This window comes from Ischnura elegans, chromosome 2 (assembly GCF_921293095.1).
Source record: "Ischnura elegans chromosome 2, ioIscEleg1.1, whole genome shotgun sequence".
In the NCBI taxonomy this organism is placed as follows: Eukaryota; Metazoa; Arthropoda; class Insecta; order Odonata; family Coenagrionidae; genus Ischnura; species Ischnura elegans.
In genome coordinates, this window is record NC_060247.1 from 20,790,192 (window position 1) to 20,817,456 (window position 27,265).

Below are 27,265 nucleotides of genomic sequence, written 5' to 3' on the forward strand. Positions count from 1 at the left end.
ACGCAATCTAAAGAATTTGCTAACTTCGTTAAATCATAGTATTACGAAGAGGTCAAAATCTATCTGAATGAGACTGTGAAATTAATAAATAGAGCTGGTGGAATGCGTAATTCAAAGAGAAACTGGGACACAATAATAGGGAAAAAATAACTATTACGTGCCTAACAGAAAATCCTAACCTATGAAGCCCACAGATCGAAGGTAGGCGGGGACAAATTTCTTAAAAGAAACATGATATTTGATATCGTTTTTCAACCGAATAAACCATACTCCAAGAAGCCTTTGAATGAGATATACCGAGAGGCATCATCCGGATTTGATATCACGGAAACTTCATCAAATCAAAAATTAAAAATTACATAATTTAAAAATATTCTAGGATAAATCGGGGAGAGCTTAATTTCCTTCATCAATTTATGCGTGACCTTAAATAAATTATTAACTTAAGCCCACTGGTATAAACAGAGAGCATTTGGAAATTAGTTAAACTTGAATGCCTTTTCATTAAATTTTCAATTTATGACCGAAAATACGTTAAATATTAACAGCTGAAATTATAAGCTGATTAAATCAAAAAAGATAGCAGAAAAAAATCCAAGCCATGAAGGAAATATTCACCAAATTCAGAAAACATCTGTTATGAATCATTGATTTATCCGTATCTGCCGTATATGATGCTTTCACATCTAGGAATAAATGAAAACAAGCCAAAAAATGTATCCGTCAAACCCAAACTCGAATAACTCCCTTTTTCTACCATTTCCTCTGCACCACGTAAAGTTGCCGTAATTATGTAGTACATCCTGGATTGCGCTTCTTTAATTTACTTATTTATTTAATCGCGTTGATTGAGCTCTTTTAAAATACTGCGCAATGAACATGAAAAATGTTGACATAAAATACGCTAAACCATATTTAACATAAAATTAGTCTAAAAATTTAGACTGAAATGGGTAGGATAAAGTACTCGGGCCTATTGTTGTCTTTGGTTTCGTTCGCAAAATTATAGATTTAAAAATTCTTCAAAAATATTTAACTTCATCGGTCGTTATGGTGTATTTAACTAAATAGTTAAAAGAGCAATGCTAAACTTTCTCAAGATTTTTCAAATAATAACTTTACAAGCGAACTGCAGGGACTATTGGGCGCATTCAATACGCAACGATCTATCAGCCATGTCTCACAGGAAAAAGTATCGGTGCATGTGTACCCAACGTAAGGAAGTTATATTTTCGATGAAAAATTTCTCGGGATTACCACTGGGCGTGGTGTGGGAAAACCTAAAATTTAGCAAATTATATTTTCCATTATTATGGAGGCTATGCCACGAAGACACCGAAAAAGTATAGTACTTACACTAAGCAATGAAGCACAGCTATCTTATTTATTATTATTAAATTTTTTTTACTGATTTGGAAGCGTGACTCTGGTGTTCCTTTCGCCCATACCTTGCTCTTTCATAAATGTCTCTCCATTTGCGACAGTTGTGAGGAGCTGAAGAGAACACTCGAATTTTCATATGCTAGTTCTATTGAAAAGGTAAATAGGCAAGTAGCGGAGACAAGTTTCTGCCACGATCTCACCAGACGTGTCGGGGAGACTTAACCAATGGTTCTATCTATCACTTGGCTCTATCTACTTTCCACACCACTCTAATGACGAGCACGATCGATACAGATTATGAGACGGATGGATCAGCAAGGTGAAGGCATTAGTTCATACAAAAACGATGTGAATCAATATTCATCGCATATAGCTCTTCGGGGACAAGTTTTGAGGAGGGCGAATATGAAAGACAAGATTGGCAGGAGCGTAAGCAAGTATCTATTGTTGTTGGAATGACACATTGCAATATTTCCATTTATAGATTTATTTTACACTACGCGTTTCGTCGTTACAACGACATTTTCAAGTGTGGGGAGGGAGTAAGATGGAGAATGGGGTTTGGGCGACGAGAAGTGAGGATATTGAAGGCTGTGGGGGGGGGGGGGTGAAGGGTCGTTTTTAGGGTCTCGAACTGAAGCAGGGTGACGGGGAAGGAAAGAAAGAAGGGTTCTAGGATGGGTGAGGCTTCAAATTAGCGTCCGTGTGGCGGCAATTTAGTTATTTTTTCGTGTAAATTTTGAGTTGGACCTTTTTTCAAAGACAATTATAATTGCGGCTTGTGCAAACATTTTTGAGTAGTTTAGTAGTTTAGCTCGGATACCTAAGATAGGAATTTTACGTAATATTCGTGCAAATACACTGCCTACTAAATGAAAGACTGTGATTAACTACCACAGACGAGCGTGTTAGAGGGGTAGTTGCGTGTAAAAGGCCAAAACACTGTGCTCCTGGAATTGAAGGCGAAGCAATGATAGAGGGAATAGCGTCTGGTGTGCGGCGAGCGAGACAGGGCTGACAAAGGGGGATTTTGTCACAGAGGTGAATGGGGGAAGTGGAAAGAACGGAGATTGCGGACGTGGGTGGAGTGGTTGAGTGGGGAAATGAGAGAAAAGGAAGAGGGCGCGAACGGTTTGGGAGAGCTGGGGATGAAACGCTTGAGAAGGTGCGGAAAAGGGGTGAGACTCTAAGGGGGGGGGAGAGGAAAAGTGGGGGAGGATGGTGGTCCATGGAAAGAGGAAGCTATTGTCTGTGTTTAAGATTCAGAGAACATAGAAGAGGGGGTGGAGTTTAGGTAAGGGTGGTACTAAATAAGTCCCAGAATTCGGTCGTCGAGGGTTGATACATATCAAAACCGCGGAAATGTAGAAAAAATGGCAAGTGTATGGAATATCTTGGATTTATTAAACATAAAAATTTGGTAGTTTTTGCATTATGTGTCTAAACACATTCTATATTATGCCTTCGAGGTGATAGAATAAAATGACAGTTTAACATGACATACGTTGGTACACGGACAATTTAAATACTGTGTTACTTTTAACTATATTTTCTCGAAAAATGTATCCACAAAGGGGAATAGACAATAAATATCTATCGTCAAACAGGTACTTTGTGATCATGGCAGCGAAAGCGTCGAGGGGACATACTTCGTAGCTGCGATAAAAAAATTGTAGCCCGACATTTTTAATGCATAGGTATTATTCTAGACTAAACGTGCCAGCAAAACAATTTTTAAAAATCTGCCACTTACCATCTCACTTAACTCATAATTTTTTCACTTCTATAGCCTTAATGAATGAGCCGATGGTTACTATGCCTTAAGTACCAACAAGTATACCTGGTAAGATGAGTAACTGGATCTCACCGACTATGTTTCTCCCATGCATCACTGGTGTCCAATAGAATCTTTTCAGATTTCGTCTATTTACCAAAAAATTGGAGAAAGAAAAAAACGTGAATTGACTTGCTGGTTGCTCTTGTAGAGTCGATACATAAATTATAGAATTACAATTTTTCACCATGTGTCCCTTTTTTGGAACTTTATTTTGCCAATACCTACCAGTAAGTTTCTCTGTATCAATTATATAAAATGTAAGAAAACGTGTATACGTAAAAAAAAATCTTTTTTCTATATTGACCACAGTCTTAGTCAACTGATAAAATTTTGTTTCGGCATTAATATCCAAAATTTTGAGTCTTATTAAATGGAGCCTGTAATAAATAAGACACGACCGAAGTAAACCATGTTCATTTAGTAGAACATAACACAGGCTGACGAACATTTCCGAGATATTATTTCGGTAATTGGTTAATTTTTATTCATTATCATCTATGAATCAATCGAATTCCAGAAATTAAGGGCAGCTTCGGCCATGGGAAGGTCATATGTATGCATGCACTAGGGTTGGTAGCGGTATTTTGCCCATCCATAGCATAAGTGATCGATGCGGAAGAACTGCGACGGGTAGCCGACGACTTAACTTTTTTTAATGGATGCTCCCGCACCCTGGCCTCAGCCGCAGTGCAAACGTTTAAGCACGTTCGGTCGGGGAGTGGAAAAGAGGAGAGACACTTGCACGTCTCCCCGCTGCCAAGTCCCAACGACCTTTTGCCCGTCGAGCGACCAAAAGTGCTAAATAGGAGCGGGCGGATAGATAGGCATCGACGTTTTGCTTTCGAGGCGACTGAAATCCCCTCAGGGCCGCACATGAGACGGATTTTCAAGAAAAAAAATCAAGCAGGCCCTTTTAAATAAAAAATAAAGGGTTTAGAGTGTTGGAGAGAACGAGAGAAAGGAAGAGAACGCGCTTGAATGTGAGGTGAGTCGCAAGTCGACGAAAACTTGATTCCACTGATAACGTCAACGCTCTTTTTCATTCATATTTTTTAAAATTTATTTCACAAATCCTGTAAGCACGGACTCGATCAAAAACGTCAGTTTTCCTTTTAAGGTTACATCGCCTGAGTGTAAAAAAGCAAGTTGTCTTTTAGTAGATGAAAAAAGGAGGTGTTCGCCGTCATGCTTTCCTGAATTGATATGAATCAGAGATGATAGCCTCAGCGATAGGGTTGGCTGAATTACAACGCAAATCACCACAAGCAGTCAAAAGAAAAATCCTTTATTTAAGCCGAACATAATCCATTTATGACCACAATATACCTGTCTCAACAAAGAGGTGTTATATAATATAATACTGATGGTCTGCCATAAAACTATTTTATTGAAAAATTGAGCAGTAGTAGGCTCCATTACTGAATAAGCGGCGTTTAAGTAAAGCCTAAACTTATCTAGAGCAACTTTTACAGCTATACTGTATAAATTATAGGTGTATAATATAGGTTTTAAAGCGTGCAGAATACATCTATTGCTCCTTTAAAATGCGTAATGTAAATATGTCTCAAAAATCCTAGGTATTGGCGAAAATTTTAGGATAAAATAAAGCTAAATTATTCCATCTCAGCACTACAATCTACTTTCAGTAAGTTTAAGTATTCGACAGTTGCTATCGTACCTCATTATATTAATTACCATACCTTTAAAATTGGCAGGAGCGCAAATCTGCTTCTATTTGGCAAAACTTTGGCTAAAGTAGGAAAGACTGAGGCGATAATTGCCTCAAATATTTACAAAATTTAGTTTTTTTGGGTCAAGAGACTAAAATAAAATAAAAAAAAAACAGCGCCATCGCATGACAGAAAATACCAAACCGAAGGAGCGTAACGTTAGATTACCCACTATACAGCCATATTTTTCATTAGTTTACCTTAATGTGGCTCTGTCCAGAACGTGAAGTCCCATCGCCATGGAGCCATTAAAAGTGAACGGAGGATTGAGTGTCGATTGGTTGGCACGGCGAATAACGACAGCAGGGCAATTGAGGGTTATGAAGACCGGGAGACGAGCCTTTAGGACTTCAGGGGAAAAAGCGATGCGAAAAAAAGTCGAGGAGATCCTGGTGGGGGATGAGGAGACTGAGCAGTTGGATCGCAGTGTGGAATGGGGACGTGTTATTGGACTTGTAGAGAGAGAATGGGCAGAGTGGAGGGAAGGAGTTGGAAGGATACGAGAGGAAGACTTCTGGATGGTTCGAAAAGAGCAACGTAAGGGATAAAAGCGGAGACAATAAAGGGAGGTGGCACATGGAAAAGGCGGATGGCTGCAGCAGGAGGAGAGGATACGCAAGTGGGAGGGAACGACAGGGTGGCGTGGAAGAGGGTACTCACAAGTCTCAGAATTTTTATACGAAGCGGGTAATTCCGGTGGAACTTATTTTTTCGAATCGTGCAACCTCATGAACACGAAGTACGCTAACGGCAGGAACGCCGTTGTCGAGAGGGTGTGTGCGCCATCCACCTCCGAAAGATACCCTTTTCCCCAAGGGTTTTAACGATATTACTCGCTCCACTTGATGATTTCGGTTTTTTCGTCATTTCGAGGAGTAGTTTAAGCTATTTTAATTATTTTCAATGACGGTTGAAAGTGGCAATCATGTTGTCATAGCCCGAAATACCGGAAAATTATTTGTTGGCAAATGTTTCCAATGTCATCTCTTTTCCCCAAAAAGAAAAAGTGAAATGCATTTAATGTGTGGGTAATAAGTAAAACTTCTGCCAAGAAAATATGAATCTGAGGATTGATTTACATCACAGTTCATAGTTTACGAAAATGGATTCTCCAAATATTTATGCTATTTCAACTCGGAAACGTTTGAAAAAGAAATGGATGCCTAAGATATTCACTTGTTCATCAAAGTTTGTACCAAAGCAGGTCTTAATTTTTATGGTAGCTTTGAAAAAAATAAAACTTAAGTTACAGATTATTACCACCAGTAAAAAGAAAATATTAATCACCCACTGTAAGAAAGACAAGTGGGCTGTTCTATGATTAAAAGTGGTTTTCATCAGTAAGTACTACTCTCAAAGAAAAATATAGGATATTGGTTGAATACAATTTTTCCTAAGCTAAATATAACTCGACGTTTTTTCGATTAATTGCTCAAGCAAAACTTAATTTTTATCAAGTAGTTATAACCATGATATATCATTGAGGGATTGATTGCACTCTCCCTGACTATATTCACCTTTATGACAAAATAATGTTTACCCTGAAGGCCAAAAAGAAAATATCCTTTCAAACATCGGGCCTTTAGTCATTGTAAAGTAATGCAAAAGCAAGAACTTTCGAGTCATCGATATGCCATGATAAAGAAACACATTAGAGGAAATAGAATAGCTACAGAGTAAACCAGGAAAAGAATTTGTTTAAACCTTCTCAATGCTGCCTGAGCTTCAAAATACCTCTTCCGTAAAATTAAAGCTTTGTAAGTATTTACTCGAGATCTGCAAAGGATCCTATTTTAAATAGGAAACGCCAGATCATACAAATATAGAGGGGACACACAAAATGGGAGGAGTGGTGCAGAGTAACGCAGAGAAAGGAAATATCAGACTGCTGTCCGAGAGGTAGAAGAAGAGGCAAGGAGTGGAAAAAGTGCTTCAGTGGTAAAACGAGCGAATGGATTACTTCTTCACCGTCCTTCTCTCTCCTTACCCGCCATGCTTCGGCACGACCAACCGGAACCCTAGGGATGTCAAAAAGTCGGAGTATGAGAATCAGCCATGAGGGAGGAAGGAAAAGAAGCAAGGAAAGGGTTGTCAGAGTGCCAAAGCTACAACGGGTGGGAATTCCGCAACAGATCCGCAAACGCTGGCTCTTTCAATGACCATAAAGGAAAACACACAACGTATTTGCCTCAATTGCCGCGAAATTTTATTAAATTTGACAATAATGAAACGATTTTCTCCATGTTTTACGGTCTGAGGGCTGCACAAGGAATATAAGAGTTAAAATTCCAATTTTGATCACGCGCATCATGTTTTAAGAGATAAAAATACCCCTGCGGTTTCAAGAAACCAGGATGAAAAGAAAGAAAATTATGGATTGTTTTCTGACAAAATCAAACTTCTTTAAAGCCCAGTTAATTTCCCATTGCGTATTTATAAACATTTTAACTAGTGAGTTCATCGGAGCGGAGAATGTTTCAATTACCCTTATTTGGTATCTATGTTACGTAATGTAGTACATTATCTTTTATCACAAGAAGATAGAGGAAGATATTTTTTGTCAAACATGTAAGAGTTAAAATTCCAATTTTGATCACGCGCATCATGTTTTAGGGGATAAAAATACCCCTGCGGTTTCTTCTTCAGCGCAGCACACAACTTCATAACGTAAAGGTAACCCATTTTCATTATTTTCCATAATCGATACGTATCCAACAGCCTCTGGGTATGATTAAATAATATAAATAAAGATAGTAGAAATAAAGGTTTTTAAGTAGCAAAGATTTTTGAGTAGCATGATATGATGACGTCATCGATTTTCAGCGGTCTATCTACATCAATGAAATGGATTTAAAAGGCAGACACATACTGAAACCCCGTGCTCATGAAAGTGATGTTATTTCAATTTATTTTATTTTCAGTACACCAATCAATTAAATACGTCATGAATTCACGTCGGTAGAGACATTCATTCTTCCTCGTCGACTGAAGTTTGGAATAAAAACGTGACAGACAGTCAATTTTTCCACACACTCAAAATAGTACATCACCACGTGTTGAGCTCTTAAATTGCACGTAGGAGTTAATCCTCCCAAGATTTATAATATCCGCTTAGCAAGGTCGCTCGGATACTTGATTTATTAGCTTTGATTCAGCCACATGTTAAGTTTTTTGACATTTTGTTCGCCAGTCAACTGTTTTTAGACTATCACTACGTGTTAACTGGATGGGCACGATTACATATAAAACGTTTTGGACCAAAATGTGAGCATCAATCTGAATTTTTTAACAACATAAATGTAGGAATACTTTAATATCAGTATTAAGTTATGAGATTACATATTTACGAGACTTTAACATTACTACTTTGAAGAATATTTCTTCGATAAAGATGAATCAGATAAAAAAGCGCTCAATTCATTCGAGAAATTATAAAATAACGCTTGGCACAGCAAAATCTATGATTTAAGCGGGAAGATATTATTTTTACCTAAAAACCACACATGAAGAAAGCAGCATTATAGAAAGGCAAATGATAATTTCGTTTGAAAATTATGCATAGGTAGTTGCAACCTGACGAACTTATTATTGGAATAGGATACTGGGAAAAAAGAAGAGAGAAGAGTTTCTCCTAAAAAAAATAAAATTGTGCCTTACATACTTTTACCACTATTTTATTAAAGGCTTAACTATTTCATATCCAATACATACATTAAATTCAAAACATTAGTTAAATAAAGTTTCATTCGAGGCACTGGTTTAGAAAACGCTTCATTAAATTTACCTTACACTTTATATTCCTAAACGGATAAAGCCGTTGAGCAGAAGAGCACACAATAGGTTGGAAAAATGATTTCAAGAGCCAGAGAATATTAGACTAATGGGAAACAAAATTCATTTAACTTGCTGGATGAAAACTATACCTAATATTTTATGTTTTAGATCATTATAGTTAGCACCGTAAAGTGAATAACTGAGTGCATGATGATGATGATACTCATAGAGGATTTAAAAAATAATAAAAGATATTCATTACAAGATCATATGCATGGGTTGCCTATCCCGCTAGAAGATGACAATATGACAAAATTCTTCACTTAGGACCACTCGCAACTTTACCTTCCACAATCACCAAAATCGATATCATAGATTGACATGGAGGAGAGAAGCACTAAATGACGCAGCCAAAAAATAATTCGAACAGAATTACACGAACCCAAAAGCTAACACAGAGGTCCCCGTTTTTCAAAAACATATCTCAGACGGATAGGGGATTTCTTTTACTCTCAGATGCTCACGAAACAGGCAGTGTGCTATGCCCATGGATGGAAGAACATCCAGACTCCCTCGTCGTTATTAAAACATGCACGATGCGTTGGATCGTCCCGCGACATAAGGTGACCACAACGCTCTCCCAATTCGACGGGCACGCAGCGCTAGCCTTGTGCACGCGAAACGCACACATATTATGGGAAGCTATCAGCAGCCTTGCCGCTGCCAGCACCACTCGCGTTTCCATTCTCTAGAGCTCGGCCGGGCCACTGGGGCTCGGCCTTTCTGACAATGAACTACAGAGAGAACGTTGCCAAGGGTGTGGAGAGAGCGGGGAAGAAGGTTAGCGTTATGGAAAAAAGGAGGGGCACGACCTATGTAGGAGAGCAAGGGGCAACTGCACTTGGACACACAAGGCCTTGGGGTCGGGCTGGGCACTGTAGTGTTGGTTACGGAGCTCGTGTGTGTTTGATAAGACCGAGGCGGGAAGGAAGCAACGGGAAATGTAAAGAGAGAGAACAGAATGGAGAGGAGTATGTCGAGAGACGTCTAGGCCTTCCCTCTATATTCCGTCTCTCTCCTTGCTCCCCACTACATCTGCCTCTTTGATTGTTTCAGCCGAAAGGGCCCTAGAGGGATGCAGCAAGCAAGCCGCTGCTACTACACGCCGGAGTTGAATGTAGGCCAGGAAATTTACACACACACGAATGTTCTCTCCGACACACGCTCTGAAGGGGGGGCCCCTTGTGATTCTGGTCGGCCTTTTCTGGGACGGGAAGCCTTCCTTATCCAAAGAGTCTAAAGAGCAGTTATTTTTTTCCCTCAACCATTCTCTATCCCTTTATTAATCCAGAGGATAGTCCCAAAACGGTTAGTTGGGGTTGGGGTTGGAGTATATTTAAGCCTGGTAGCGTGTGCCTTTTGTTTTGCGGGCGAATTCGAAAGAATTGAAGGAGCTCTTTCGGAGCGGGTGAGCACGAAAATTTCTTCAAATAATGAAGAGAGGAAAAATAGAGCAGGGAATCATTTGGATGGCCGCGGCTAGCAATTCGCATCCTCATGACCTCAGAACGGCCCCTGGCACTGTGCGTCGACTTCCATTCAAGCGGAAAGAGCCGTTGTCACGTAAATTCTTTTCGGAAATTGAGAAAAAGGAAATATGAAGAGAGCTTGCCTGGGTCGGGCAGCTTGGATTCGCTTTTATCGTCGCGTTTTTGCTAGTCATTTATTCGGACCATGAGCTCACCAAGCCACGTCCTAAGGGAGCGTATATCTCAGAACATTTTTTGGTTTTTCAAAACATAAATTGGAGAACAAATTTTTCGTCGAGCTAGCAATTTTTCATTAAATCATCCCCATTCACTTTATCAATTGTGTTTTTAAAATAAGAGATGAAGTAAAATGGTAAACCAGTAAATAATGAAAAATTGGAAGAAAATTTCCTCATGAATTAGTCATATTTCAACATCCGACGAGAAAAGTTTGATTTTGAACTTTTAACTGCAAAGGCGTTTTCGTTATGAAACAAAAATTCCATACCTGTCTTGGAAATCAATTAAATTTATCTGGGTGAGTAATTACACAGTGTAATGAGGTTCTATTTGTTGTTCATTTAAAGTGGATATTCCAAAGAGCAAGTGCATAAGTGGGTAGGTAAAGCTATGCATTTCTGATCGTAATGCGCAAACCATTCAAACAAAATATCTTCAATCATGTTATGCCCCAATGTTTCAAAGAGAAAAAATGTTTACAGCATCATAAGAATTAATTTTTGTACACCACGTGTGATAAACAAAAAATAAATGTTACCTAATCTGCCAAAATATAAATATTCTCGTACAGAGAAAAAGAAAACTCTTTCAAATTAAATCAGTCATACGATTGAAATAAAAAATAATAATAATTACTACGAGATCCTTTTTCAATTATACTATGTATTTCAATTCAATCTGCCGCATGAATATTTTAAAATTAATTTTGACGAGCCAGATTACAGGTTGCTGCTGCGAAATCCTTTTTGAAGCTGGACGTGGTACCTGCTAAAATAAAAAGTGACTGCATCCACACAAAGAGGTAACTGATATGAATTTCTCCCAATCAGAGAAAGAATTTTATTTTGAAGCAGATAAATTTTACGGTTTAAATTACACTGATCTGCCTCTGAACTTCGATGCTACTAACACTACCCTTAAGCTCACACATTTAGTGTTGATTAGTTACAATTTATCAACACGACGCCAAAGAACCACTCTGACTCTCCGAGATTGAGCGTCGTCTTGAAACTCGCGGGCATTGGCGTAGGACATTCTCAGGCCCCAAAGTCATGCTTCGAGAACGTTCAATCGGCCTAAGAGGAGATAGCAAAGTCAAAAGCCACATCGCCAACTCAGAACCAATATATGTCACGAGACATTAATCCCCTTTAACCTACACTTCCCAACATATTCTCCTCATCAACGTTATATGCAAGTGTACGTACCTCCCCAACTTTGCCGGGAGCTTGTCGAGACTTAACAGTTTCCTCGGATTATGCCAGAGAACTCTCCTCGCAGGAGGGGAGATGCTCGTTCCAACAGTAAGGTTATATTAGCGGAAGGGGGTGACGCCGGTAGTGGGGGTGTAGTAGTTTGAGGTTTTCTCCGCACGGGATTGTTAAGGGGACAAGAAGAGAGGCTCTGTTAAGCGGGGAGAGGGAGGAGTTTTAATAAGTGGGGAAAGGGATGGGGGACACGTAAGAAATGAAAGCAGGATGGAAGGGGGTGGTCGAGTAGGATAGGTAGGCGGAGGATGGGAAGGAATCAAGAGGTATTTAGGCAGAAAGCAAATAAATTGCCGTTAACCCGAAACCGCGTTAGGCGGGCGAATTACGGTGATTTAAATGCAGCGGTGCGGCAGGGCTTAATTGTGGGGGCTTCGCCAAGAGAAAGAGGAGGTAGAGGGTGGATGGTTTGGTACAAGAGGAATTTGGGCGGCCTACGTAGCGTCTTCTTCACGGAGACGGAACTTGCAGTAAAACCCCGCAACTTCCACTTTTACTTGGCTTCAGTGCAAGGAACACATTTGACCCAGCATTCCACAGATTCTACGAGCTGGGACATTGTGGGTGGAGTTATCATAAAAAAATCTCGATCAGGGATCGCTAACCTTAAACCGATAGTGTGCCACATGTTTGTTAAGATGCAACACAGTATAATATTTTTCCTGAACGTAACTCACTTCGTTATTTTTTTCGTTATGCTGGAATATGGTGTTTAAGTAGCTTGTGCTGACGTCAAAGGTGTCATAGTAAAAACAGAAAAAATCGATATCTTTATGAAAATAATCAATCAATCTTGGTGCAAATTTATATTCATAAAATCTACCATAGCGGATCCACGTTAAATTGATCAAGTTATGCTCGAATATTAAATAGAGGACACACTTGCACGCACGCGAGTAATTTTTTGAGGCTTCTAACATTAATACTCACAAGATGAACTTCAGTATTCAGTTATACAGCAATAATGTGAAGATAGCAAGTCACTAACAATGGGATTCCAGGCAGCGAGCGCATTGATGTGGAAATGACGCGTTAAAAGGGATGACCTACCGACTTCAATCGACCTGTCCTCGATGCCACCGTTTAGCTCTCATTGTACCGTTATGGGAACGTGTTTCAAACGACCTTATAAATATATTAATTGTGATTTACCATAATTTGGAAAACAAGTGAATATCAGAGTACAATATACCAAAATGAATTACATTTGCATTTCAAAGAAAAGAATTAGCCATGTATTCAAACGCCACATAAATATACTAAACAATTGAATCTCTAATAATTAATCCACTGCCGCTCAGTGCTATACAGGAAAGCATCAATCTTTCATCTTAGAACGACTGACTTAAAAAAATAGCTATACATACTAGCTCTTACGCATAAAATTTCCGACAGCTCTTTCGAACTCAATGGATGAATGATAATATTGCTCCCGCCCGTGTCATCCGCACGTTTTACATAGCAGTAAAATATATTTATTTTCAGTCATAGAAAAGAATACATACGCTTATTAATGTTTAGGTAAAACTCGTATTCCGTATTCATAAATAATTCGGGATAGTTCATTTTAATGGGATATTCTAAAGTCAGTGTCTCAAAAATATTGGATTGGTGCCCCAAGACACTTCCGCTGGCCCTGATAAAATACTACTTACGGCCAGATTCCATCCGTATTGGGAGAATTCATAGTTTTCAATTTGACCCTTGGCAAAAATATCTCAATGCTAACAAGGCCAGGAGAGCCATTTTAAGATCAACGCGGAAAAATGTTATACAAACGATAAGAAATTCATAATCAGATATGATATCTATGAAGGCGTTTAATGTGCCATTTCGCACGCGATATTGAATGAATCAGAAGCAACAGAAGCCTAGCTTCTGAAAGCTTTATAGATTGGCCGAAATTCAATCATACATTCCTAATCGGCACAAGGGTTTATCTCAAATCCATTTTCTACTGCCTATCTACATTGCTATCTTCTCGACCTCCAATCAAAAATTCAAGAAAAAACACGAGTTCCCTCACTTGAGAAAGAGTTCAGGCAGAATGTTTACGGCCTAACGGAGATAAAAGAAACGTATATTTTCGGCGAATGGAACTTACTATCTTCTAAACAGGTCTCTCAGAGACAGTAAATTAAAAGACTGGATCAGAGTTGACAATGTACTTACTGATCGAAATAGTAGTCAACTAATGTACTCTGCCGAAAACTAAAATATATATACCAACACTAAAAAGGGATAATTTCTTACCATCACCTAAATGTATAATTTCAACTTTTAACACGCCAGGGCGTATACTTAAATATTTAGATGGAAATTATGGGAAATATATTATTCTTTCTACTACCCACATCTTTTCATCCAATTTTTTAATGTGAAATATGAAGTTAAAATTTACTCTTCCTATTAAAATTCTTTGTAGAATAAAAGAGAACATGTTTTATTTTGTAAAGTAATTGAGGATCTACGGATTAGAGCGAAATTTGGACGGATCCGATGGAAAACAATATTTGTAACTCACATTACCATTAGATAATAACCACCAACCAGTCATTGTAATCAAATTACCGGTACTTTTCTGTAAAAAAATCTAACACATATACTGGTCTCAGAAGAAGAGGAATATTTTCTTATATAAAGCAGGGTTTTTTGTCGTTGGACCTAATTTGGGTTCATTAATCATATTTTCGTTTAAAATTTCATCATCATTCATGATCCAATCTGACACCAAGAGAGGGTGCGCATCTGCTACTGCAAGGCACATCCTTCTGATGAGCTGAAATACATATAATGAGCTGAAAGCGCATAGAGATAAGGGTACTTGCCGAGATTCTCCACTTCACAGGGCAGAACGAGCGTGTCTCCGATGACCACCCTGAAAGTCTGTCCCCGCGAAAGGAAGCGAGGTTGAGGGGCGTTGATGATGCCAGGGTCCGCGGGCGACGCAGAACGCCTGTCATTGAGGTTGCCTGCCCCTGCAAATGGGAAATAAGAGAAATGTAAGTAATCATTCCTGAAAAACAGCAACTGCAGAAAAAAATTAAATCACAGATAGGGGTACACTTTATGGCCAAGTATTTAACTTAATATGATAAACAGCGATAGGTATATGCTTCTTACGACCGGACAAAGACGTCGAACGAGGAAAAATAGCTAATAAATTGCTGGAATCACATATTGTTACATTAGACCATCAAAGTAGGCGATTGTCCCTACTTCATGGGGCTGCAACATTTCTTAATATCCTGACGCCACAATTGAGGCTAATTGATGAACCAACTTAATTTTCAAAATCTAATGATAATATTAATGTTTTTTGATGTAATAAAGAAAGCTATTCGTCATATTTTATTCGTTGCATTTATAATAAATCGGCAATGAATAGCATGGAAAAGAGTTTATAAGGTGCGCATCAGGTTAAAAATAACATAATTACTTATCAATAACTGTAATTGGCTATGAAATAATTATATCAGTACGTTAGTCACTGACGGTACCACCTGAGGATTTTCACCAATTATATTAAGTTCATTCATTATTCATTTGTAAAAATTATCCCCCAAAAATCAAATAATGGTTTGATTTCCACGTTGCCAGACAAAATAGAGAATAAGCAACGTCGGAAGAAAAAACGATCGACCCCATTGGTAACGAAAGTCACGAAAAACCTGAATTTATTTGATTTTCATGTTGGTATGACTGGGCAACATTCAAGTACTACTTTCTTTCTTCTCATACTGCGTCTGCAGCACGATTTATCACCATTTTCCTCTTTCGAGCCGCACCCAAGTGATTTAGCGGAAATCGAAGCTAAAGCCTGTTAATTCTCTCTGACTAAGCCAGGATTGCGACGGACCCGTGGAAAATAGAAGTAAAAAGGAGTTTTGAGAGATGAAAGGAGACAGGAGAGGAGGACTGGAGAGACGCAAGGGCAGTTTGACTCGTGTGCGGTGAGGGAACATATTCAGCATCACAGCGGCCAGCATGGAACGAAGGGCTGAGGATTGACCAAGGGCCAAAAAAACCGGTGGATCATCTGCCACATCCATCACTGGATACGGAAAAATGGATGCTGAGGGACTCGTTCGAGACAGTAGCCGACAAGGAATGGAATCAACACCATATTCTCCGAAATGTATGTCTCTGATTCATGGGATACACTATATTAATCCTTTCACTTGCCCTATTCGGCTAAGTTTTCCTTACGGATTTTGAGCAAGGAAGAAAAAAAATCATGATATGATTGCATAAAAAATATTATCTATTTCCTAAGGGAATGAAAAATCGAAAAAGAAATGAATAGAGGAGATAAGCTGGAAAAAACTTTGAGGAAAAAATTAAAACTCTTGAATGGAACGGTTCACTAAAAATGAATAAATTATATTTGAAAAAAATGGGGAAAAAATAAAAATTACCACTCACTAAGGTAATGATGGCATTTAATTTTTACATAATGATACTACATAAAGGTATTTAGGATTAAAATGACATCAAATAGATATAAAAAGAATGAGGTGATAAAGAATATATTTAAGTTAACGTTTCAGAAAGAAACATGACTAGGCTCGTAAAACTTTGCTTTAGAGAATTAGGAGCAAAAATTATGTAGTTAAATTATAATGAGAAACTTGAGGATAGAATGACAAGTACTTTTAAAGGTAACTAAAAGTCAAACCAAAATTGCCTTTCCATTTTTCGTAAAATCCAGCTATTTGCAAAAAAAACTTATACATGTTAAAAAAGAATTCACGAGGCAAGAGGTAGGAACTGAGAAACTAAAGACTGCTTTTCATATCAAGCTATGAATAAATTTCGATCCTTGAGATACAGAATTATTTGTTTCTAATTCTCTCTTTCAAAATTCCCGCGGGAAACAGAGTCAAAGGATCCTGAAAGAACATTTGAAAAGTTTTCCTTTTTTACTCATCCTAATTATTTACCGCAGGAATAGAAGGATCAACAACTTTGCTATTTCCACGTAGTAATTTATTGACACCGATCATGGTTTCGTTACAGAGTAACATTATCAAGGTAAGTAACAGAGTAACATTTTTAATTATATTTATTTACCACAAGCATAATCTTAAATATCATAGGAGAGGGAGTACAGATAATTTCAAGCAAAATGAATGACTTATATTTTTTCTCATTCATAAAAAGACTTTCTTTGTGAATCTAATGAAGAATCATATCCCAGCAATCGTCCTAGTCAATAAAATCACTTAAAATAGAGAGCAGATGAAAAATAAAAATGCATATGAGTGTTTCTTTTTGCTCACCTCGCTTTCAATCAAACGAATGTTCGGCCGCAAAAAAAAAACGGCACCAAATCCGTTACACACGTATATGCATATGCAAGATATGTATTTCCGGAAGTAAACCGAAATGAAAAAAAAAAAATTAAAATAATAAAGAAATGAAAACGAACGGCGGAAGAGACGAGTTTTCAAAATAAATCACGGTCGGCTTAAAAGATTTCCGATTCCATTTTAGTGCGTCAAAGGTGTTTTTAGAAGGGGAGGGTTGAGAGTAGGGGGCATTGAAGAGATGAGCCTCTGGAAATCGTGGGGAAGGTGGGTGGCTCAGCACTAGAGGGACGGACGAAGAGCGTGGAGGCGAAAGAGTTTGACCGCGCGGGGGAGAACCATGGAGTTGACGGCGGGAAAATATTTTCGGGGATGAAAATGGTTCAGGGCGGAAATAAGAGGAGAGGGTGTACTGGATCGGTGGGTGGACGAGGTGGGTGATTTGCGATCAAGACCAGGAGGCGTGTGGCTGGAGAAAATCTGACAGTACACGAAAATCCGCCGAGACCTTGCGAGAAGGGCAAGGGTACCATAGGGTTGAGTTCGGCCTGACGTACTTTTTGGGATCAACTATTTTCCCAAGATTACTTCTATTATCGTTTATCCTCCTTATTTTTCACTACTAAGGCGTGAAAAATGTATAATGTAATATACCTTGTCAATTAGCTCGAATGATATATATGCTTGATGGGGAAAAAGAGAATAAACTAAAAATAAAAATATTAATAAACGGATTTCATTTGAAGAAAGGGAATTTTAACGAGAGTAAGAAGGGATGGACCGAGCAGATTCATAAAAAAGCTATATCTAAACCTAACTTACTGGGTAGAATACCATAGCCATTTTACTTTGACTTTTAAAATACTCGATATTAATCATTACGAACTTATAAAAGCAGTTTCCTGACAGGCGAGTTCTTAAAATGATATGAAACCTCTGTATCAGATGTAAAACATGATCGCGCATATGTCTAATTATGGAGTAAATAAATTGCATCATTTATCATATTTTATTTTCGGCGGTCAAGGAAAAGTGAAAATTCACGCGCAAGACAGGGGAATCTGTAGACTGAGGGCTGTGGTCTTATCGGTGAAAAAAATTGACACTGAAGTGAAACTCGTATCGGGAAATTCTGGAAAGGGGAAGAGTACCGTAAGGCTATATTCTCGGTCCAGTATGCTGGTGTCTGTAATGGATAAGTAAGGAAGAACAGTCGTTGTTAGAGTGGGGGAGGCAAAGAAAGGAAGGAGGGAGGGAGAAGAAGGATGGTAAGCACTGAGGGGACTGAGTGAAAGGGAAGCAAAGGAGGTAGAGTTAAGGGAGGGATGAAAGGAGAATAGCTGGCAGAGATAAAAACAGAGTCATCAATCACGGAAACTCACGGCTCCGATGCGGTGGTCGTCACGTTTTTGAACGACAAGAGCCCGAAGAGTCCCTCCCCTCTCTTCGCCACCATATCAACCCCCTCCTTACATTATCCCCCCCTCCCTCTTCCCCGCTGAGCCTAGAAAGAGAATCATCAAGAGCCAGCAGTTTTTGGAACAAAGGCACACATAGAAGCGAGTTGTGGTGTGGCGAGGGCATGTAGCTTCTACAGTGATGCTCGCTCTCAAACGGGCGGGAAAAGGGTGAAGGAGAGTGTACACAGCGGCTCCTGTACGAACGAAATGTGAGTTTCGTGGTAACAGGATGCACGCTTGAGCTGGAATTCATATAAAATCTGGAATGATGCGTGAATGTTTAATGCTGGATAATGGTCGCGGGTTATTCATCAATTGTTCAATGAAGTCCTGAATGTATAAGAATATCACTCAAAGACGAAAAACTACTTCTTGAATAAATGTGCCGATGAAACCATTGGATATTTTTTCTGTTCAAAATACATAGAATTTATTATTGCTTTGAAAAATGATTCAATCTAACGGAAAAACTTATTTTGGCACTATGTATCGTCTTACAAGCTGGCTTTAAAATAGCATTTTGTGATGCTATATTTACCAATTAATGTTCAATTTTCAATTACTTATACTTGCTAAAGTACTTTGAATACTTTATGGGTCAATAGTTTGATACTGAATCACCTGAGCCATGGAAAAAATAAACATGGCCCACATGAAAAGTGATATATATTAAAAAGTAGCAACTGTGAATAATTAAGCCTAGAAACACTGGTATTATGATCATGATTGCTGAATCAAAACGTTGGGTGTGGGGAAAAGAACCATGCGTCGACGACGAAGAAGAAGGCATTGCTCGTATCGGATATGTGCCAATGGAAGTTAAGTGTAACGGGCGGCAAAAGGGTGGGGGGGGGTTGGTGCACAGCATAGGGTCGGGGAGTGAGGGGAGGGACCGAAAAATATTATTCGCAGACATTGGATGGGATGAGTCGTGGAAGGGGTTGGAGAAGATGGGAGCAGCGATTTCCCCCCGCAGTTGAGGGGAATCAATGGGTTTCTCGGGAACAGGGGTGAGGGGCTGGGGTATGCAAGGGAAACTCCATATTTCATGGTTACCATGGCAATCAATCAATCAGCCGACAAAAGAAGCGGTTATGCATTCAAGTCCTGATAAATAGAGTATATTTTTGATGGATTCGGGGTGATATCGATAAAAAATGGGGAATAAATGAGAATTTAAAAAATATATTTTATAACACGAGAAAGGATAAATCGGTTCACATGATCTCGCAAATGGAGGGAAACGGATGTTTAATCCATGGGAATTATCCGCAAGCAAGGGAAAAATACATTTTTTCTTGAAAACATTTGGCAACAGCCCAGAGCATCACTGGCAACTCTGAAAAAAGTTAAGGTAAACAACCTACACCGAACTCCTTTTAATGGATGCATATTTATGCTCTAAGAGGGGCTTGTTGTTTATCTCACAGTGTATCTGGGCATCAAATAAACGAATGAGCTTCCTTCACGATTACTCAGTTCTTTATACTGATTAACTAGTCCCATAGCTAGTGTTTCCGCTGATATTAAAGAGTTCCCTGGAAGTAGCAGATTCATCATTTGATTAAACCTATTTTGATTGATGATCTATAAGAAAAGAAGAGTTCTGACATGCCGAAAAAATGTAGTATTATGGCAATTACCTGCCAAATCCTATTTCCAACGGAACTAAAAAAGTTGAATGCATTATGATTTAAGAGATAAGGCGTTCAATAGAGCAAAATTTAATTTGAGCGTACATGAGAACCGAAAAAACTGCTATTCATCAAGTTCCAAAAAATATACAAAGGTGAACCGAACGGAAATTTTCAGCAGCATATACAAGTTCCCCAAGATGAGGGATACCACTGAAGTACCATCCTCATAATAGAAAAATAATAGTTTCTCTAGCAATAAACTAACAAACATGGTTATACTGCTGACTAATTGATCACTAGGTGCCAAGATCATTCATAGTTACCAGATCGTGTGTCCCTCCGTGCATGGTAAAAAATGGTATATTTTAGTTTACTTCAACTAAAATCATTTTGTTCGCAATGTTGTTTTATCCCTTATGAATACTTTAAAAAGCCCGCTTCTCTATTAGCGCATCAGGTATGAAACAAAACATAAGTGCAATGATCAAGTGCAAGAGAAATTTTAAAAAAAATAGTTAAAATTGCATGATAAAAAGATTATTTCATGTTGAATAGTGGAATTTACGAAGCTGACAAATTTAGCTTTTGTGTTTATAATAAAATTTATGAACACTAGCAACTCCTGACGCACCGCAGCCACAAAATCTAACTTAACTTCGTAGCAATCGTTCGTTTCATCTTTCACAAACACTAAAGTGAATACAAAGTGGCATCAATGCAAAATACTTCATAAATAGGGTACATAGGTGACTTTCTCATTAAGATGTGTCGATCCATTTTCCAGGTTTTGATAAAAAATAGAAAAACATACCTGGATGCGTGGCTGAAGAGCTTACTAACAATATTCCAATTTAAAGAGTGTTTTAAGCGATGTCTACATTGTTTAACCTTCGCAAACCATGGTAAATTTCTTAGCAATAGATTTTGGACAAACAGCTATTTAACTGATCAATAAATTCACACAATTTTACCACGAAAGTCCGACGTCGTTCCCGAGAAAATCATCGGAGTATCTTGCATAATCGCGATGCTATTACGAAGCATGAAAATTGAACAACGCCGAGACTATCAGATAAACCTGTTTGCCGGCAAAATTTGGGCAACAATTCACCTGCATCGAAAGCCATTGGTCAGTTATTTATGACCGACCGTTTACTTCGAGAGGGTGATAACTAATAGCATCAAAACACCATAGTGTGCGAGGCAGATTAGTTTTCCCTGTTCAAATTTGCAGCAAAGGTGGTCTCTTTCTAGTTCCTCTGATGAGTAACCCTACGAATAATTTCCTTCTAGATACACAAGTTGGTTCTTATGGGGTTCTCTCAGCTGATATTTCCCACGATATGGGTTAATAAAGAAAACAAACAAGTTTTCTGCACAAATTCGCTAGTTCAAGCGTCTATAAATAACAAAATGACGGCAATTGGCCTCAACTGCAAAAGTTCGGCTCGGCTAGCAAATACCTGTGTCCCTTTTACCTCAATTCCGGGTGTGAAAATACACAGCGCACCACAAAAGGAATTAAGAAAAGATGAGCCTTGATTGAGTTTCCATTCTTCCCACAAAATATCATTTCTGTGATGAAAACAAGACGCTATGGCGTTGTTTGCTCTGAAAATACTCAAATTTTATTGACTTTCCAACGAGAAAAGTATTGACAGTTATCGACTATCCTAAGACCGCACATAAGATATCAAAGAATCACATGTGTACGACATAAATTACTGTATTGAGGAGTGCGTTCTATCATATACAATCTATTTTTAAATATTTGGAACACTACTCAGAAAAAACGTAGATGAGTGTTGAAGTGAGTGTGATAAATAATCAAACAAGATTTATCTATAAATTACACATTTGTAAATCACTTCATCCTTAATTGCCATTGAAATAAGAAATTTGAAGAAGGATACAATATATTCAGGTATTGGTATGTCGTGAAGTTGACATTCATCCCAAAAGTATTTAATATTTTTATTAAAATATGGGACGAATTTTTGAACAAGAATATCACCCTTGTTTGTAATAAAAATTAACTTCATCGTAAAATACGCTCCTTAATATTTTTTAATGATAACTGGAACTACATTCTCAGTTATCGGCGAGCTACAGAGGTTTTATAGTAAATTATCCTCGCATTCATAGCGAAATTTTAAAGCTAAATATACTTTATATGAACCCTATCCTGCGTCATGACATGAAAGAAAGCATCAAAATTTGAAGTGCTCCCATAATGAGCTCTCACGTGAGTTTCCATTGCCTACCCCTTGACCTGAAGCAATAATTGTAAATGAACTCGTAAGGGTCATAGAATTCTCACCGTTTCGAATTACAGCTGTTGACATCTCCACAGCCTCTACACCGAACTGATAAAATAGGGCACTCAAGCGATCTGATTACTCTAGATTTGATCGTGGATTGGAAGCAGTTTAGTAGTACAAGCGATTAAAGGGGAAAACTCCCCGAATCGATGGATACAACTTTCAACCGAACCTTCGCTATTCCGCTCGTTGCTTCACGTTTACAGCCCGAGCCTTAACTTCTTGATTTTTATGGCTTTTCCCTCTCCATCGGAGGGGAAGGTTTCCCTTCCGTCCACATATCGAAAGAGGCTCGTTAGCCGCTAACGAGACAGATCTACGCCTTATCGGAGATCCGTGTTAGCTCGCACTTCCTCGGATATTTTCCTCCCTCCTTGCCTCCGCAGAAGGCCAAGGTGGAGACGGCAGTCACCTCCTGGCATCTTCTCTCGTTTTCTCCTACGAATCCTCACTCCGACGTTATCTCAATATTTATGACGCTTCGACAAATAAGGAATTCTGGCGGCTCATTACCAATCACGCAGCGGGCAAACGTAATCTCATTCCAATCGGAATGGAGAGGTACAATAAGAAACGAGTATCATCCAGATAATTTAATGATTTACCTCGTTTTCAGTTGAATCACTAGGTGCGCCTGCAAATGCAGTCCATAATTAGGTCTTGGGGTCATATTACTTCCATCCTTTCTTAAAGATACTGGAATTATTTTTCTGGGCATATCACCTATTTCTTGCTACTATGGTACGGTAGTAATACTTTTTTAAAAGATTACCAACCAAGAGTATGAAAAAATTACAATTGTAATAATTTGGATAAAGAATATCCAAGGTATGAACCGCAAAGATTGATTGGACATGTACCTTTTCATAACTTCAAGAGTTGGAATTTATGTTTAATAACTGACTACTTTATCTCCAGTACACAAGATTCAGAAAAAAAATATTTCAGACCAAATAATTGGATAATGTTATCGTTCGTGGATGATTGAGTGGTGAGTGGATGATGAAAGGGAAAGCTCGCCGGAGAAAAATATTTGTAGTAAAAGTCCTTGCAACAAAAATAGACTCTCAAGGCAGGATAGGAAAAAGAGTGATAAGTACTGGTAAGTGAATTTTTTATTATATTATTATAATTGGATGACAGAAAGAAAAAAGGCATTCTTAAAATTCCATTTAATTGATATCACAACAAAGAGCTCAGATTTGTCATTCAAACTTTTTTTTGAAAATCTGAGCCGATATCAGCTCAAAAAACTGATAAAAATATATTCACGCATTGAAACAAAAGAGTTGCAAATTAACCTTCGCAGAATGCGAACTGAAAATCTAAAAATAAGAAAATTGGGCTGTCGAACGAATATCAGTCTACCATTTCAAGCTATTATGTATTTTCTCGAATTTAAGCGCACTCCCCGAAATATTTATAGCTACTTCATGATTATGTCAAAATTTGTCCAAATAATACAACCAAATACGGTTTACTCTATTTTTGTTATTCTCCCATTTGTCATTCTGCGATCAAATATAGGAAGTAGTCATGTTGGAGAGGAGGTTCCAATATGCTTGGGCCGCTTATCAGAAAAGCTTAGCTTTTGATCTACCCAGGGAGAGCATATCCCCTCCTTTGAAACAACATTTTATTCTTTTAATCCACGAAGCGCACGAGCGTGGCAAGTAAATCCTCCCGATCATGCTACCACCTGCTGGTCACGCTGCGAAGGAAACACCCCGCCTCACCCCCCTCCCAGCACGATTATTGTGGGGTCTAAAAACCCGGCCTGTCGATACCTCCTCTTCCAGACCACGGGTCGGCGCAAAGATCCTCCTTGAAGAACGCAATTAAAATCACGAGAGGGGAAAGCGTTAGGAAAAAGGAGAAAAAAATTCGATTCCGTACCCATAGCCGTAAAATCTGATCATCCAGATTTTTACATCAGATGAAATGCCCATGGCTCGTCCTTTCAGATTAGTTTTTTTTTAAACCTTTCCCTCAGTGTTATTTTTTTCACCGGGGCCGGATCTTCTTTCTTTTTTTTATCAACGGATCCTAAAGCAGCGCAATGAAAGCCTTTCGCTGATGCCACGCGAATTAACGACCTCTCAGAAGCGACCAGTCACCGCAGCTCATGAATCCTAACGAAAAGGTTCGAAGATTCGAGTCATTCGGGTGAATCGTGGGACTCGTGGAGGTGATTAATGGATGCGTCCGACGGACGGGGGTAGGACGTTGATTATGACGCAACGCTGCAAGGTAATGGCCACCACGGGGTTGATTGGGCTTTTTCACGGGGAAAACCTCGCCCAGAGAAGCACCTCCTTCCCATTCATTTGCGAGGGCCTCTCGCCAAACGGTATCGATTGGGTGATAAACAACGCGGAGTAATATTCAAACCAAAAGGCAAAGGTGCTGAGGGGCGCAGCTATAGTGGATTATTCAGCTGAAATACGACGATGAGTCGGTACAAATTCCCTTCAGCTGCTTTTTCACTTTAATTAAACCATCACCTACAGAACAGAGTCTGTAAAATTGGGAAACTATATTTTTAACTTAAAAGAATCATGTTAAAATCATCATGTCAAAAATATTTTTTAAAATCCTTACTCAGTTTTGCATTTAGCGATTTTTGAGGTCTTTCGTCCCCTAAATATCGATTAGACCACTCTTCCGCAATAATTAATATCGAATAAAATTTTCCTAGTTAACATTTCCTAGGTAACAAGATTTCAGGTCTTAATAGATTTGCCTTCTGGATGATGAATGAATAGGATGATGCATCTACATTTGGTGTAAGAGGGGATTGACTTCAATATATAACGGTACTATAATCTTAAATTCCTGTTCCCATGGTCAGTGCAATTAAATCAACTGTTAAATGAACGAGACGTGAAACTTTGTTACACACTCAACTTTAACATAAGTGGTTTAAGTGTTGAAGAGAAATAATCTCACCACAAAACCAGGACCATTAGTTTAGGCTCTCGTCCACATTCCCATTTATATATTTGGGTATCACTGTTTGAGCGTCGAAAGAAATGAAATTTATTCGTCAATAAAGAATCAATAAAATAAGAAAGCACGGCTCAAGGTGTCGATAAGCCGAAAGAAGTTTGTAACACGGACTTTCAGTGCCACTCAAGCGGGAAGTTATTTACGCGTTTACTCACTAAATTTTCGCAAAATATTTGAATACGTATTAAGGCATAATGCTTCCTGATCTCATGTTTTTTTCGTCTCGAAGAGGCATTAAGCAGGTGAAATTTGTTCAAACCTTAAATACTACTCGTCTTGCGTTTGCAGCAGGTACGAAATAAATTTAATTTTCGTACGAATACAATCACTAAATTCTTGAGCAAAAAGACGACTATATAATGAAGTGACATGCCAATAATAGAGAAGGGCGGCTATTTTCTATACTTCAGCGTTGCGTAGCATAAAGCAAAACCGATTTTCGAGCGATGAAAAAATCTTACATCATTGGAAAAAACGAATAGGGTGCGATAAGTACTATAAGGGATTCCTCAATTTCATGTCGTGTAAAAGTAGAGAGAGATTATGAGCCATGACACGACTCATATCACCATTGGTATGATCCATATTTAGCCATCTTTTTATTGAAGAATTTAAACTTATTTATATTGAGAAGGATCATAGTTTGACGAAGCACCTTGAAATCCTAATTGTGTGACATGTTACATAAATTTTAATTTTAAAATAATAAAGCATTTGACTCATCGGACACTTATACATACGGAACCTACGTGCTATGAAACTTATAGGTTTACCATGCATACAAGATAATCAAGGAAGCAAGCAAGATAATAGCAAATAAGATAATCTGGGAAGGAGTAGAATGATTTTTTTTCGCACAAAATTGACAGGTCTTTCAAAGGTCACATACCATCATAGGCATGCTTTCTTTCTACCTGCATTAAAGTTATGGTAAATAGACATTTCTATGGAACAACAGAATGAAATCTTTTCAATTGAATATCAAGACTAAAGAAAAAGTTTTTTTTCGAATTTTAAAATCGCTTTCATATAAAGCCAAGGCAGCCATTCTTAAATTATTCCATATTAGAATTTACTTCGATACTAAGTCTGAGTTTTATTTGGGCTAAATCACAAAATATTTAATAAATTTAGAAATTATGTAATGATTTTGATGTATACCATGAATTTCAAAAATAGAGCCACTTAATATGTAATTGTTACTTAATGAAAGAGGTAACACAACTACATACACACGGCTCAGGATGTAAATAAGATAATCGCGAATTGGAATCCAGGCATTCGAATACCAACAAAACAGCACCTTATGTTTCTCCATCATACGAGTAGTTCCCATTTTCATGATTATTACTTCTACTTAATTAACTTCCCCTGCTCCCTCTACAATGTAGGCCAGAGCAAAAAAAAGTCTAAACTATAGCACGTAACACCACGCACCTGGTCACCGAAGCGACTTACACACCCCTCCACGAAAAATTTTTCTCCCCCGCCCACTTCTCCCTCTACATGTCTCATTCCCTCCACATGCGACCTAATGCAACTCCAGACCCCCCCATCCCGCTAAGGCACCCACTCACTTGTAATGCACCTCTACTCTCCCTCTCGGTCCAAGATCAGCCATCTATCTAGCTGCTTTATTGCCGCGGGCGCCATCTGAGGGAACACGCCCGGACTTAAGCCCCTTTCGGAGGGCCGTCGCTATTTCTCATACGCCTCCTTCCAGGTCTCCAGTTCCACTGCCACACGCCCCATCTAATTCCCCCTCCCC

The 27,265-nt window shown here is 38.5% G+C and overlaps 1 protein-coding gene across 2 annotated transcripts in view; it reads right to left on the reverse strand.

The window, feature by feature from the left end:
• The window catches only part of LOC124153454 (lachesin-like), an 810,730-nt gene that overhangs the window by 343,636 nt on the left and 439,829 nt on the right, over nt 1-27,265 (reverse strand). For both annotated transcript variants that reach the window (XM_046526611.1, XM_046526610.1), the window contains exon 2: nt 14,590-14,739. In XM_046526611.1, the coding sequence (XP_046382567.1) occupies nt 14,590-14,739 (150 nt within the window). The remainder of the gene's footprint in view (nt 1-14,589; nt 14,740-27,265) is intronic.